This window comes from Aptenodytes forsteri, unplaced genomic scaffold (assembly GCF_000699145.1).
Source record: "Aptenodytes forsteri isolate BGI_AS27 unplaced genomic scaffold, ASM69914v1 Scaffold15, whole genome shotgun sequence".
NCBI classification, from domain to species: Eukaryota; Metazoa; Chordata; class Aves; order Sphenisciformes; family Spheniscidae; genus Aptenodytes; species Aptenodytes forsteri.
In genome coordinates, this window is record NW_008795129.1 from 5,969,515 (window position 1) to 5,983,463 (window position 13,949).

Here is a 13,949-nt window from a genome sequence, read left to right on the forward strand (position 1 = left end):
ATTAAAAATACATTTTGTCCTTGTTTTCAACCGTACCATTACTTCTGAATCAATATAATGCAGGAAGGAAGCTCAAACAAGTGTTTGGAAATTTGCATTATTTAGAAAGGTGTATGTACAGTAGCTGTGTAAGCTCTTCCTATAATGTTCGTTTCTGGGAGAGTACGCATTCATCTGCAATATTTTTATTGAGATTAGGATATTTAAAGAGTCACGCATGTAGCGCCCATTGAACATGAGGGTGATTTGGACACAAAATCTCCTATGGGTTCCTTTGGAAACTCTAGCCTTCGGCCCCGTGGGCCCTTTTGGCTCTGCAGGTGCAATCCAATCAGCACTGATTGTGATGGTGACTTTTGTAGTGTTAACACTACTTAACATTGTGCAATTGCCACAGTGTGTTTAAATTACAGTTCTAATTTTAAAATGGACTAACCAAATAATCATAGCTTTGTATTCCATAGATCAGCTCACTGTGTGCATGCAGTACGGTTTCTGTTAGAAAATTAGGTGTCCAGTTCTTCTTATTCCAGTTAGTGTCATGCAAATGCAGGAACAGAGGAAGGACCTGGAGCCTATGTTGTCTCATGCATTATTTATTGAGTTGTAGATCTCAGTTGCAAACCAAATGATGACCTCTGAGCACAGGGATATTGCCCCATGAGAGAGTCCTGGGTGTATTGAACTACGTCTCTGAAGAGCATTAGGCACCATTGATAGAATAATTTTATCATGAAGTCCCTTATCACTGATCCTGATGGAAAGCAGGAGTGAAGGAGAAGAAAACAGCTTGTCTTGCTAAACTCTGGGTTAATTACCAGGACTAGAAGTGCAAAAGGATATTCTTTAATCTGTGAGTAGAATATATTTTGGTCTCCTGTTATTGAAACAACAAATATGGAAGGGTACTGTCTCTCTTTATGATTATTATACTCACCACTGATTGTGTTCTGAGTTGAGTGGATAGAGAGGTAGTCATAACTCCTTTGCTTTCCATTCAAATTGATGTGCATTTCTGACTGGGATAGCCCTGACGTGGATCTGCACAGCAGGAAATTAATACTGCATTACAATAACAAATCAGCAATGGTATTTAGCACTCTTCATTGTCATTAGTCTGTCAGAGCCAAGTTGGGAATGCACATGTTTATAGCCTTTCAATGAGTATCCTGATTTCTGGGCCACATTTCATTGTAGGGGAGAGGTAGTTCATCCTTGCCAGCATTTGCTTCCAGATAACAGCTGCCATTAGACCACTCGCATCACAACTGATTTCCCCCTGTGTTTTTCTCTGAGCTGAGTGCAGGCATCAGGAAAACACAGCATAGCCCCCGCATGATTCATTTAGACCTGCCGTCCATTTAGACAAAACCATGTCTGAAAGTTTTCCTGGTAGTTCATGTTCTTCTTGGCTCTGTTCTAACTCTTAGTATTCTAAAAGGCACTAGAATTCATCAAAGGCCTTGAGACTGTGTGCAGCTATAGTAACCGCCTACACTGGTGAATGTACCAATGCAAATGAAAAGGGAGAAGTTCTTACACTGTTCTTTAGACATGGAGAAATCAATTAGGTAAGACCTGCTCAAAAACGGCTTCCACTGTCCATTCAGTTCACATGCTGCCATTTCCAGAGAAGATACACAGACATTAAAGGTTTTACTTTTATTCTCCCTTATTTTTGTCCTTCTCCATAACCCAATAAGTAGTTCATTCCTGAGTCTGGTACAAATTTAAATGTCACTCTCTTTCAAGTTCTTATCTGTTAGACTGTTAGCTTCCTGCCTGTGTTTGCACTACTGCTGGCACCACGGAGCCCCAGGCCTGACAGGGCCTTTTGCAAAAAAAAAAGTCTGCCTCACAGTTTACCATAGTGGTTTGCAATGATATAGTCTATGACTGAATATTCTTACACACATTTAGAGGAAAAGGCAAACCTACCTGCCAAGATTGCTTTTGTCTCTAGTCCTGTTGTTGGTTTCCACACTGAGGTTATCACAAGATTTGCTCATCATCCCAGCAGAAAGGTTTTCCAGATTTGCTCCATAGAGCACGTTCTCTGAACGAGACAGCCTCTGAATCAGGGCAAGGTGTTCACGCTGAGCTGCATATGTGGAATTTGATTTGTCTATTTCCATAAATTTACTTTCCTCTGAATAAGAAGGGAGAGGGGAGGAGGAAGGAAAGATAAATCCACTGATATTATCCCATCTTTTTAAGCTCAAAGCTGCTTTCTGTCTAACCTTTTGAACGTGCCAGCAAAAAAGACTGACACCACAGATATATTTGTTTTCGTATCCTTGAGGATATCTAGGCCTTGGAGTGAGTGGAAAGGGTTTCCAATCCATTTCTTTCATAGATGTATTTAGATTTCATTTCTATGAATTATACTGCAAATTCACTTTCCACAAAGACAGATGAAATGTGCAACCCTGTATAATTTAAACCTGAATATCTCTGTAAAGTATATTTTGTAAACGTTTGGTGTATGAGAAATATCTGTCTGTCAGAGACTGAAACAGCCAGGTTGGTAGCTTCCCATCCTTCACAGGCCCAGCACTCCAATATACATATATCTGAGAAGATAAGCGCTCTCATAACACATGCTGTCTTAAGTTCAGAGAGGGGCCAAGGAGCTGGCTGTTTGCTCTGAGTGATTCGCACAAGTAGAGTAGGGGACCATCTTGGTGGCAATGCTTGCTATCCAATTTTCCACCTCTGTGTGAAATCTACTACTTGCTTAATGACATCTGAGCTCTGCTATATACAAATCTATCCTCTCAAAAGATTTTATTTCCCTGAAACAAGATAGTGCTGGAGGCGGCATTGTTAATTTATTTAGGTTCTCAACTAGTGGGCTGGAGAGAGGATTTGAAGGAGAGAGGGACAGCAGGCAATTGGAGACACGTCAGAAAGCAAAACAAGAACTGTGCTTGGTACGGCCTAGAAAAAATATGGGCTTTAATTCTGCTTGTACATGACAGCTGACCTCCCGCGTGTTTTCCTAACAAATATTAGCCTGAATGCAACTTTCTAGAACACTACCTAGGTGCCCTCTTTCCTCAGTGACTTTGATCAGGGGCATTTGTTAAGGCATCAGAAGGCTTAACTGTCCACAGTATTAGCGCAGTCTGAGAGTTGCCATGGTGATTTCAAAGTAGGGGGCTGCTAGCAAGTTTTGAAGAGATGGTGACTTATACATCTGAACAGTGCAGCAGAAGGAAGAGTCTCCCTCAGGCAGAAAGGGCCTTATAATCTCTTAGAGTCTCACTGTGGTGGCAAAGGCAGCATTTTGAACTACTGTCTATCACTGACTTCACAAAGCCTTTTTTTCTGGGACAGCAAGCACACACCGAACCTCAGAAACTGCAGTCACACGGCTTGTGTAAGTCTGGCTGGTTTCTGTGGTTTTTGAGGTGCTTGTAATCAGGACCTGGGTTATAATTTTCTTAGCTCTCAATCTTTTTGTTCTCTTATATATAGAATGTAGTAATTTTTATTAAGAAATATTACCACAAGCAAATGTGACACAGAAAACTTTAAGATTTAAGATTCACTATTAGGACTCATTTTTATGCTACAAATCACAGTCTCACTAAGTTATGTTTGAAACTACAGAAGTTACAGGAGCCCAAGCAACAAAAGGTGCCTTGAACCTAAATGTCATCCTTGAATCTAAATGTCATGCCTTTTTCCATGGTAACAAATTTGTGCACGTGGAATTTCACTTTTCATTAAATAATTTTAGTGGGAAAGAATCAATATATCAATCATCCTGTTACATCCCATGATATAATTTCATTGCCAACACTTTTACAGTTTTACTAGAGGAAAGAGTATCCCAGCAGATGAGGCATGACACTTGATTCTCCTGCTATGACTCACTGGGTCAAATATTCAGTAGTTGTAAATGATGATGATTCTGTTCAAGGCAAAGGACACATCCTCAGCTAGTGAAAATCCATGTTGCTCCACTGAAGTAAAGAGCGATGACAGTGGTCAGCTTAGGCTGTTATTTCTTATGTGCCTCAGTTTCCCCATAATGATCCTCACCCATCTTTACAGAGTGTGCTGAGACCCGTGGGTGAGAAGTGCTATGTAACTGCCCTGGGTTGAGCAGAACCTTGTCTTAGAAACTATGGAAAATCTGCAGTTTAAGGAGGTAATAGTCATATCTTCTACAGACATGGCAAAACCATAAGAGCAGCTAGCAGCTACATAGTTGAGTGGGTGTAACTGATGTGCTTTTGGTTTGGTGGTTTTGTCCTGGGACTGAACCATAGGGTTGAACCCCTGTCTTATGCAAAGATAACCAGTTAACTAAGTTCAGCTCCAGCATATCTGGGCACTACTATAGTTATTCTTTGTGTGGACCATTTATCAGGTTACATTTGGGGTAAGCCTGACATGTTTCTTCAGAATTCTCAGCAGGTTTCCTGAAGGGAAGTGTAATCATGCTTTTTTTCAAATCTGAGTTTAGCTATATAGTTATTACCATCAGAGAACGCCTCTCCACGCCCTGCACACATACACGCACGTGCACACGCTAAATTACTTACACACCTCTAACTTCCAGTGAAGTAGGAGACTATTTTCTGCTCTGCACATGAGAAACTGAAGCACAATGAAACTGATGTGGCAGGTTCTGATTCTCAGCTTCACTGAATGCACCTTTCCTAAAACTTAACCTTGTCCTATGGCCTGAATAACGAAAGTGCATTTATACCTCACCTGATGAAGTTTGCCGAAGTTGCCTAGAATTCATCTGTGCATTGAATTTGTGCTGGGCAGAGCAGAGGTCCAGTAGATATTTACATGTCTTTGCTGTATCAGTAATGAAGGTGTGTTTCTTGCCACTGAAGCTGCTTTCAATCATGAATTTTTTTCTCTAAAGGGCAAAAAAAAGCACAGCTTGCTTCATATATCAGTCATTACACTGAGGCACTGAAAGTTCATTTGTATAATCTTGTTGGTTTGTCCAGTTGTATTTATGCCTGGCTGCATGCCTTTTGGGTGCAGTAAATGCCTATCATAATTTCAACAGTTGTTAGTGAGGTGTCTGTCATTGGGATCATAACTGCCCTATGCCAAAAGTCAAGAGCCTTTGGACATTGACTGCACTGGGAGCAGGTTGGCGGAACTGGCAAAATTTGGCCCTACAGACGTTAAAATGATTAAACCAATTTAATGTGAAAATGAAAACATCTTCAAGGGGCAGAAGGGCCATTTTGGGAGAGCAAACAGGCTGGGAAATGTGTGATGCAGGTTGACACCTACGCTGTATGATGGTAGGTTGATACTCCTCTGATGGCAGAATACCATTTAGAAAGGGTCACAATCTTGTCACCAATACTGGTTTGTTAACAGATGTCGATATACTAAGAGATGAGGATGGGAATAATAAGATCTGGAAGGAGGGAGACATGATCCCATGACATGATGTAGGAAGGAAAACAAAAGAAAAGGGAAAGAGAAGTAAAGATGAGAGGGGAATGAATATGGAATATGCCATAAAGAGGTTTGACATAGTCTCTGTAATAGTCAACACCAGGTTATTCAGTTTTATAGTAATTTGACTGCAGCCTTGGCAAAAAACTCCAGAACTAAACCTCACTAAGAACTGGATATCTTGGGATCCACATCCAGATCCAGCCTTGATTTTAGACTGTTTTCAAAAGGACTTGCCTGTACAGAGTGAGTCTAATCCTGGCTCTGAATGCAATAAATTTATCAAAGTGACAGGCAGAAGGGGAGTAAAGTAGTAGAGTGGAGAAGAGATTCACTTGGTTCCAACTCACATGAGCTGAAATTCTCTCTGTTTCACGCCACTGGAATCTTAAACTGGCAATTCTTGTGTGATTTTTGACCTCATACACAATGATGCCTTTGGCACAGATTCCCAGGATGATGTCCCCTCCTGCTCCTTTCTTCTCTTGGGACACATGGTAGAATAACACTCCATATTCAGGAAGTTGCTGAGTCACCTTGTAGAGAAGAAGTGCATTTACCATGCATTATTCAAAAAGAGGCATGGGGAGAAAAGGTAGGTAGATGGGAGAGGAAATGGTTTTGAGTGCCTTTACTGAATATTCTTTCACTCTGTCAAGAAATGTTTGGAAGGTCTTACCAAATTTCCATACTTAGTGCCTCACAGAATCATCACCTTACTTTGATATGTCATAGAGCCGTTACATGCATTCATTTTCCATGTGTAAAATTGAAATAACACTTTCCCACACACCTCATATGAAGAGGTAGGAGGATTATGTAGCTTCCTGCACAATAATCTAAACATTATTGTGGCGCTGAGGTACTCGGCACTTGTGTGCATTTTTGAACAGAAATCCATGCTGGATTAATGCTGCTTGACTACTGTTAAACCTTGTTTCTTTCCATTTGCTTTTCTGTGTCTTTGTTTCCCTGAGCAAACCCAGAAACCGTGAGATACAGCAAATATGATGATCTTAGTAAAACTGCTAATACTTTGGTGCCAGGGCTACTCTGACATTGTTATGGGCTTGTGTGGTTTCCTTTCTACAATAGTGATGACCAACTAGAAATCTTAACTGCAGCGACACCACAGCTCCCAGCCTGCAATGAACTCACTCAGGTACATATACCCATTCCTTCATGGCTAGCATCTTTTAAAATCAGACATTATAAATCTCCATTGACAAGAATCTTAAGTTGTAGGGTTTGCTAAATTGTACCTCAAAGTATCTCACCTAAATATAGTGGTGACTTTTCAGGGAATTTCACTGCCCCAGAATTCCCTTCAGTGCCAGACTTTATAGTAACAGATCTTCAGTGTCGCTTCTTTCTTGCACAGTGCTCATTGCTGGGTGAAAAGTTAAGCAGAATTATACTTCAAGGGACTGAGGAGCCAGGTTCTGCCCCGCCATCTAACTGCAAAGGATACTCTGAGAAACACACTCAGAGGTTCTGGGTGTTGTCACTTGTCTTTCTACCTCCTGCACTTGGCCACAAAATGTTAAAATGTGACTCAGGCCCTTTACAGAACTATGGAATATGAGGAGGGTTTTCTGTCCTCTTTTGTTGTCTGCAGATCAATATGAGTTTATTCTAAAACTTTTTTTTTTTTCTGGGAAGCTAATGTAGAGTCCCCAAATGACTTTTAAACCATGAATAGAGATTTTCAGTGACCAAAATAAAACACTTTAAGAAGATCTGTTTTTCAGAAAGTATCCAGAGCATAAATGTTCAGGTCCTGAAAACTGGGGCATCTATAATCACTAGATGAATCTGGGTTTTAATTTTTAATCCCTTTCATATTTGGAATTTGCATGTTCTTGCCATGGGGGCTATCTTTCTCACTTTGTATGGTGTGTTGACTCCTTCTACAGACTTATTCATTGAAACAGATACTAACAAAGCTGCTTTTCTTCATTGGATTTGCCACGCATGATGGGACTGTCATTAACGCTAAGCTTCCATCTATTTCTTCAATTCCACTGACAGTGCTAGATGAGGAACTAACATAATTAAACAGCAACTGAACTAAAATGATGCTATAAATAAAAGCATGTGGCACTGCAGCAAAATGGCTACTGATATTTATCCAGTCTAATGCCTGATATTTTTCATTTGATGGAAAGCAGAAAAGTTTGGGGGAGAAGGAGAAATTAGGGGGGGAAATATTAAATCCCACATCATTGTGACACCCTAGAGCCCTAGAGAAATAGTCATGTGAGAAAATACTTCAGATAACTCCTTCCTCACTTCCAGGGTTCACAGATATTTTTAAACAAATAATCAGTACCTGTTTAGAAAGTGGCTGAACAGCTGCTACAGTTTCAGAAGTCAAGAAAGTGCTTATTCCCATGTTCTGTAATAATCTCTAACACATTCAGTACATGTATTTATAATCATCTAGAACCCAGACATGTCGGTAACATGCTGAAAATTTGCATCAACCCTTAGGATGTTGAAAATACCCTGAAATGTGCATTAAACCTGTATAATCTATCAGTGAAAGGAAACCTACCATGTAAATGTGATGTAAGTTATTTAGAGTGACAGCATCTACAGCAGAATGAAATTCTGAGGTTTTTGTTGACTATTCAAATTCGTTGACCTTATCTAAAATCCACTGTATCAGGCAAGAAGGAAATAATAGACAATGGTAAACAGAGAGGGAATTTCTATCTCAAAATAAATAAATAATGTTTGGGGTATGGCAAGTTACCTTTAAAAATTCTAGTTCAGCTTCATCCTCAAACAGGGAACGATTCATGCGATGTAATTTAGCAAGCTCTCGTTGTACATACGCCAGGGTCATTTTCTCTATTCGGCTTGCTGGAATGTAGTCTTCAACACGAAAATAGCTCTTTCCATGCATCTTTGGGAGAAAAAAATGGGGGGAAAAAAAAAAAGAGAGGAGCCTTCGGTTCTTTCTTGACTTTTCTTATGTGGTGCATTTCCATTTTCAGGGTGACCCGTATGCTGAAGTCACCCTGTTGCCATGTCCTAAAAGATGGGGAACTGCAGCTAGTGCCCTGACAGCCAAATGTGCCTCTTGCACCTGTGCTCAGCCGGGTGCTCAAAGCACACACTACTTCTCTGTGCAGAGGGGAGAAAAGAGCTGGGCCTACAGGCCTGCCTGCAGTCTTGCACTTAGAGCTGACAGCTACAACTGCATCAGTACAACCCACAATGGGGGACCCAATGCTGGGATGGATCCGACCAGATGGGTCAGACCACTCAGAGTTCGATTAATAGAGCTACACCGATTTATATCACTGAAGATATGGCAGAGAACATAAACAGGTATTTTCTGTACGCTTCAAAACCAGGATAACTAATTCAGATATACCATCAGCAACCTTCCCGTCTTTGCAGCTTGTGGATCTGAGCCTACACACAAAATAGCTGTGAATTCTGGAGTGCTTATTTAATTTTCTCTTCCATGTTTTCTAATCTCTTTAAGTCCCTCTGCACATCCAAGCTGTGCTTATGTTGGAAATTTTCTACAGATTTTCTGGATTTTCTTGGCTATGTTATCAATTACAAAGGGCCAAGAGTCTTTCATCATTCTGCCATATTTCCTGCCAAATTCGTCTGGCTCATTACTGCTCCTTAATCAGGCAAATTTTGTAATTTTTTAAATTAAATCTGAAATGGGATTACTGAAGGACTTAGCTGAAATTATGTGCTATTCACATTTCTTCTTTAAACTCCATGTGGCAAACAAAAGCTGCAAAAGCTGTTGAGAGAGACCTCTGAGAAATATTGTATTATTTATCCACACCTCAGAAGCGTAATTGCCAAGCTCTGCCTGTAAAGCCAAAGCGCCGAGTTTCAGGGCAGTCTCATCATTGCAATATAATCGCTCCTCCAAAATATCTTTACGAAGCTGCAGGTAAAACTGATGCCTTGTCAAGCTGTGCCTGGAACACAAAAGGGATTAGGAACACAGGAGGAGCCTTGAACAGTCACCCTAAATACTACTGGTTTTCCTGCAGTCAGCAGAACCATGCACTTACTGGATAACATTAAAGTGGTTGACAAAGAATTTTATCCTTAGAAAGAGTGTGAAATTAATGATGGAGGTTTTCTTCTTGGGTTGGTCATTCCAGCCATCTGGGGCCACTTTGTACAGTTTGGTCTCCTCATCCAAAAAGAAGAATTCTTTACCTGAAATGAGAATTTTGGGTTCTGTGATAAGTCTGGAGATACTTCAGTAGATAAAAGTTCTGCTGTCTTCATTCAGTGCATCACTAGCAATAAAAAATAAAATGGATCATGGATGTCAGTTGAGATTTCCTTCTCTGTGTCATGTCTTAACTTATTGCTTCTTTGACGGAGAATTTAAGATTAACACTTAGTGTGTAATTTAGGATTACAATTGTTAGATGCTGGATTGGTGTGCTATCTATGGAATCACTCAAGAATTGATGGGGCTTGCACTCTGCTCACCGTTCAGGTTCTGCACCCCATTGTAACCCTCATGCCCTACACACAAGGTATGCTTCTTCCTAGTGTCTCAGCCGTGCTTGCCATCAGAAATGGGCTAGGGAGATGTGGGTCTTGCAGATGAAATAGCTGAGCCTGTACTCCGATTTATATCTAGGAACAAAGACAGTCAGCCTTCCTCAGTACAAGGCTTCCCAGAATTTCTGCTGCAGCTACATGGCTCAGTATTATTCCAGTGCAAGGCCGGGACACAGCCTTTTCTGCATGGGAATATCAGCCAGCAACAGTATGGCTGTGCTGATGCACAGTCCTAGGGTAGACATGCTTTACATCAGTGCAGTACAGTTTAAACCAATGTACCTTACTTCTGCTTAAGCTTTGGACCTGCTTTCATCTGAGGATCTTAAAGGATCTTACTGGAATTCATTAATAAAGTGACTACAGGGGCACTGAGGGAGAGAACTGTTACTGTAGTTAGCTGTGTCTCATTACCTTTCAGGTAAGCCAAGCCAAAGTAGAAATGTTCCACCAAGTTTGCATACGCCACCACGGTGTTGAAAACATCTCTTGCCTTGGACTTGATGTCACATTGCACCTCAAGGCACTGCCCGTTGAGTAGAATCACATTGAGATCCCTTTGGGACAAATAGGATTTCCCTTTTTTAGTCTAAGAACATGTAACAAAGAGTGAAGAATGAGTGCCAAGTACAAACAATGCAAGTTCCACAGCATTTTATTACTGAGGCCCCCTAGTCTCCTGTCTCTGCATAACCTGATGGAATTGGTCATAACACTGCTTCCCTTCTCATAAATTAATATCCCAAACATTTCTAATTTTTAAAAAGCCCAGGGAATCCCAACAAAACAGCTGAGCATACTCAGTCTCTACAATCACCAGGGTTATTCTAGGTTTGAGGATAATTCCAAATTGTCTTTGCCCTCATTTTTACTGCTGTATGCTGTCAGCCTTTTACCTTATCTTAATGAAAGGTAGAGGATGTGCCTGCAAACCGAAGTCCAATACATTGGCACTAGATGTCACATTGCATATTTGCTGTATAATCTTTGTCTCAAAAGTCTTTTGCTAAAGGGAGCATTCTTAGCTGCAAAGGATAAATTAAGCTATTTTCACACCAGCAGAAGTAACTACTTAGCACTGAGAATTAAATGACTTCCTTTCAAGTCTCAATGCCTCTGCAGGAACCCTAACTTGGTTTGGGAGGAGGACATGGCAAGCATACTGGGTTGGGACTCAGATGCAACTTACAAAGAGCCCCAACTAAAAGGTCACTAGATTAGTTCTAAATTCTTGATGTTCATACTTACCACAATTGATCCAGGCAGCTGTAAGGTCACTGGTGGTTCACTAGATAAAATAACAAATTCTGGACCTGAAAACTGTAAGGAGGCAATTTAGAAATTTAATAAATGTCTCCTTAATGTAATGAAGATCCCAAACACCAGTACCAATGAAACCCATTTCTGTTGATCTGTATGCTGTAGCTAATTGACTTCAGTGTCTAATAAGGTGCAAATGCTGATTGAAGACTTCTCTCTGTTTGGGGTCTCTCCTATGTGGACTCTCTGGGGTCTAATTAGGGGTAAGCTCATGCTGAAGCCTTTTCTTCTGTAAAGGCACTTAACCAAGATCCATTTCCTTTGCAAGGCACCTATTTTCATGACACTTACAGAAACTTAATTTCTTCTGAGACCTTTTCCCATTTGATTCCCAAGTTACTATGAGGACAGTCACAGACATGTACGCACATACATACACACCAGTGTGATTTCATAATCCCAGCTTCCATAGGGAACCAGACTAAAATGCAGAGCTGCTTTCTTCCCTGTAATGAAGGTTGACTGATATTTCTTATTAGCAGACATTGTGTTCTTTTGCTTTAACTTCAACAAACTTTAACAGCACAAGATGCTTTCTTTCTTGCTGAGCATCCACCTCAAGGAATTTTGCATATTGGGTTTTTTTCAGGTTCATCTATACTTTTAGATCCTTGAAGCAGACAGAAATAACTAAATGTCTGCAAGTGGTAAGAGGTGGATCCTTCCAACCATTCTCCATGACTTAGTACATTCACCCATTTAGATCTTTCTTTGAGAAAATTTATGGTTTGTTTCATAATACTAGAATTGTCCTGCCAACAGACAATGCAGTTTTGTTTCACATATAAAGAGGGACTAGCACTTTGTTGTAGCAGTTGCTGGACTCCTTCTGAGGAACTCAATTATTATCCCAGCAAAAATCATATTAACAAAATTTAAAACTAAATTTATATATAAAAAGATAATGTCCCAAAGTATCTAACTGAAACTTTTGATCAAAGTTCTGCCACTGGTCAGACCTGAGCTTGTGAACTGGGCACAGGTGAAAGGACTCACCAGCCTGAAACCTGTCCCTTCTACTTCCACAACAGAAAACTCCATGAGCAGCAGCATCGTGGAGTTATCTGTGATTCAGTTATTTCTGGATTTTTGTGATCCAACTGCCAAAGAAACATTATCCTTCCCATTTAACAGAGTCCTACAACAAATCAGCAATGAGAAATAGACCCTTAGGTGAACTATTGGTTTGGCACACTCACTGCTAGCCTATGGTTTCTGTCTAGGCATACACTGTAAAAAAAAAATAAGTCCTTTGAGCACTGTTGACCAACAAGGGTTTGGGTTTAGTGTCTCTGTAAATGTTTTTGCTGTTCTGAGGCTCCTGTCAAAGTGGTTGATGCAAACAGTCCATATGGTGTTTGATGCTTGCAGAAATCACACATGTAGGTCAGAGAGGGTTCAATTATAAGCTTTTGCTTAGTCTTTATGGACAAGAGCTTTCACTGGCTTCAGTTCTGAGTTTTCACAACTGGATCATGCCTAATTTGGAGTCTGTCAATTTAGAATACTCATCTAATGAGACGACTCAGTAGCTAACATGCACGTTACTGGCGAACGACAACTGGATGAGAGGTTTCTCTTTAGTGATATTTACATTTTGAAATCAGCTTATACATTTTTCATTAGTCACCTTTTCCTTCCTGTGGAACAAACATTTCTGTGATGCAGCAGCTGCTGTGTAGTCCTTTGTAGACACGGAGAAGGTGGAACCTAAACTTAGCAGGTTCTGTCTGCTGTTTTGAGTTCCACCAGGGATTTCTTCTACAGCGCTGACTGACCTTCAAAGGAAATGTCATAGTGAGCAATATATATAGCATGCAATCAAAACAACGCAGACTTAAGGACAAAGAGTGTAAGGTACATTGACTGGCAGAATATTATGAAATCCAGGGCAATGTCGGTTATAAGTTGTTAAATGTTACTTTACAGAATTAAAAAATAAATTTAACAGGGATAATATTACTGATGCCCTTTATAAATAAATCTAAACTATGCTTTAATTCAATAACAGTCTTTTTTTGTCATTTGGTGAGCCAGATATAGCTGGTTTAAGTCTGGTGAAGCCAACAGGCAAAGAATTTAGCCCTGTGCTTTTCTGGGAATTCTACAGGATGAAGTCAATTCCTCATTTCTTATTTTCTGAAACAAAAAAGCTTCAGAAAACCATAACATTTGTTGTTTAATTATTCAGAATTTTCCAGGAATGGGAACTAAATTATTTGAATACTAATTCATTTGAATAAATTAATGTCTTATGGAACTGAGGGAGTTTTCAATTTAATTAAGAGAAAGATGTGTGAAATCTCAGATCAGAAAGCTGTCTTTATACTATACTTTTAACCCATACAGTAATGGTGTTTTCCACACGAGCAGACACATGTATGCTTAGAATAAACTTAAAATATACTATATACTCTTACCAATGAGGAAAGAATGATTATGTGGTATAGAAGGAAAGGTTTTTTTGAGGTAGATTTTTGTTAATTACATTTTTAACAAATGCCGAAGTCACATGGAAGCTTTTTTATTATCCCAAAGTTTTATCCTTTTCTTTTGCATGTTGCAGAGTTGCTTCAGGGAACTATTCAGGGAGTTTCAGAAGGTTTTTAACAAAGTTACTG

The 13,949-nt window shown here is 39.9% G+C and overlaps 1 protein-coding gene across 1 annotated transcript in view; it reads right to left on the bottom strand.

Annotated features, from left to right (window-relative positions):
* The window catches only part of FRMPD2 (FERM and PDZ domain containing 2), a 50,827-nt gene extending 38,446 nt beyond the window's left edge, over positions 1 to 12,381 (bottom strand). The window contains exons 1-10 of the mRNA XM_019471626.1: positions 12,325 to 12,381; positions 11,257 to 11,328; positions 10,423 to 10,597; positions 9,501 to 9,651; positions 9,266 to 9,404; positions 8,204 to 8,356; positions 5,796 to 5,981; positions 4,729 to 4,885; positions 1,939 to 2,149; positions 938 to 1,041 (exon numbers count right to left, since the gene is read on the bottom strand). Coding sequence (XP_019327171.1) covers positions 938 to 1,041; positions 1,939 to 2,149; positions 4,729 to 4,885; positions 5,796 to 5,981; positions 8,204 to 8,356; positions 9,266 to 9,404; positions 9,501 to 9,651; positions 10,423 to 10,597; positions 11,257 to 11,328; positions 12,325 to 12,381 — 1,405 coding nt within the window. The remainder of the gene's footprint in view (positions 1 to 937; positions 1,042 to 1,938; positions 2,150 to 4,728; positions 4,886 to 5,795; positions 5,982 to 8,203; positions 8,357 to 9,265; positions 9,405 to 9,500; positions 9,652 to 10,422; positions 10,598 to 11,256; positions 11,329 to 12,324) is intronic.
* Between the last annotated feature and the right edge of the window lie 1,568 nt (positions 12,382 to 13,949).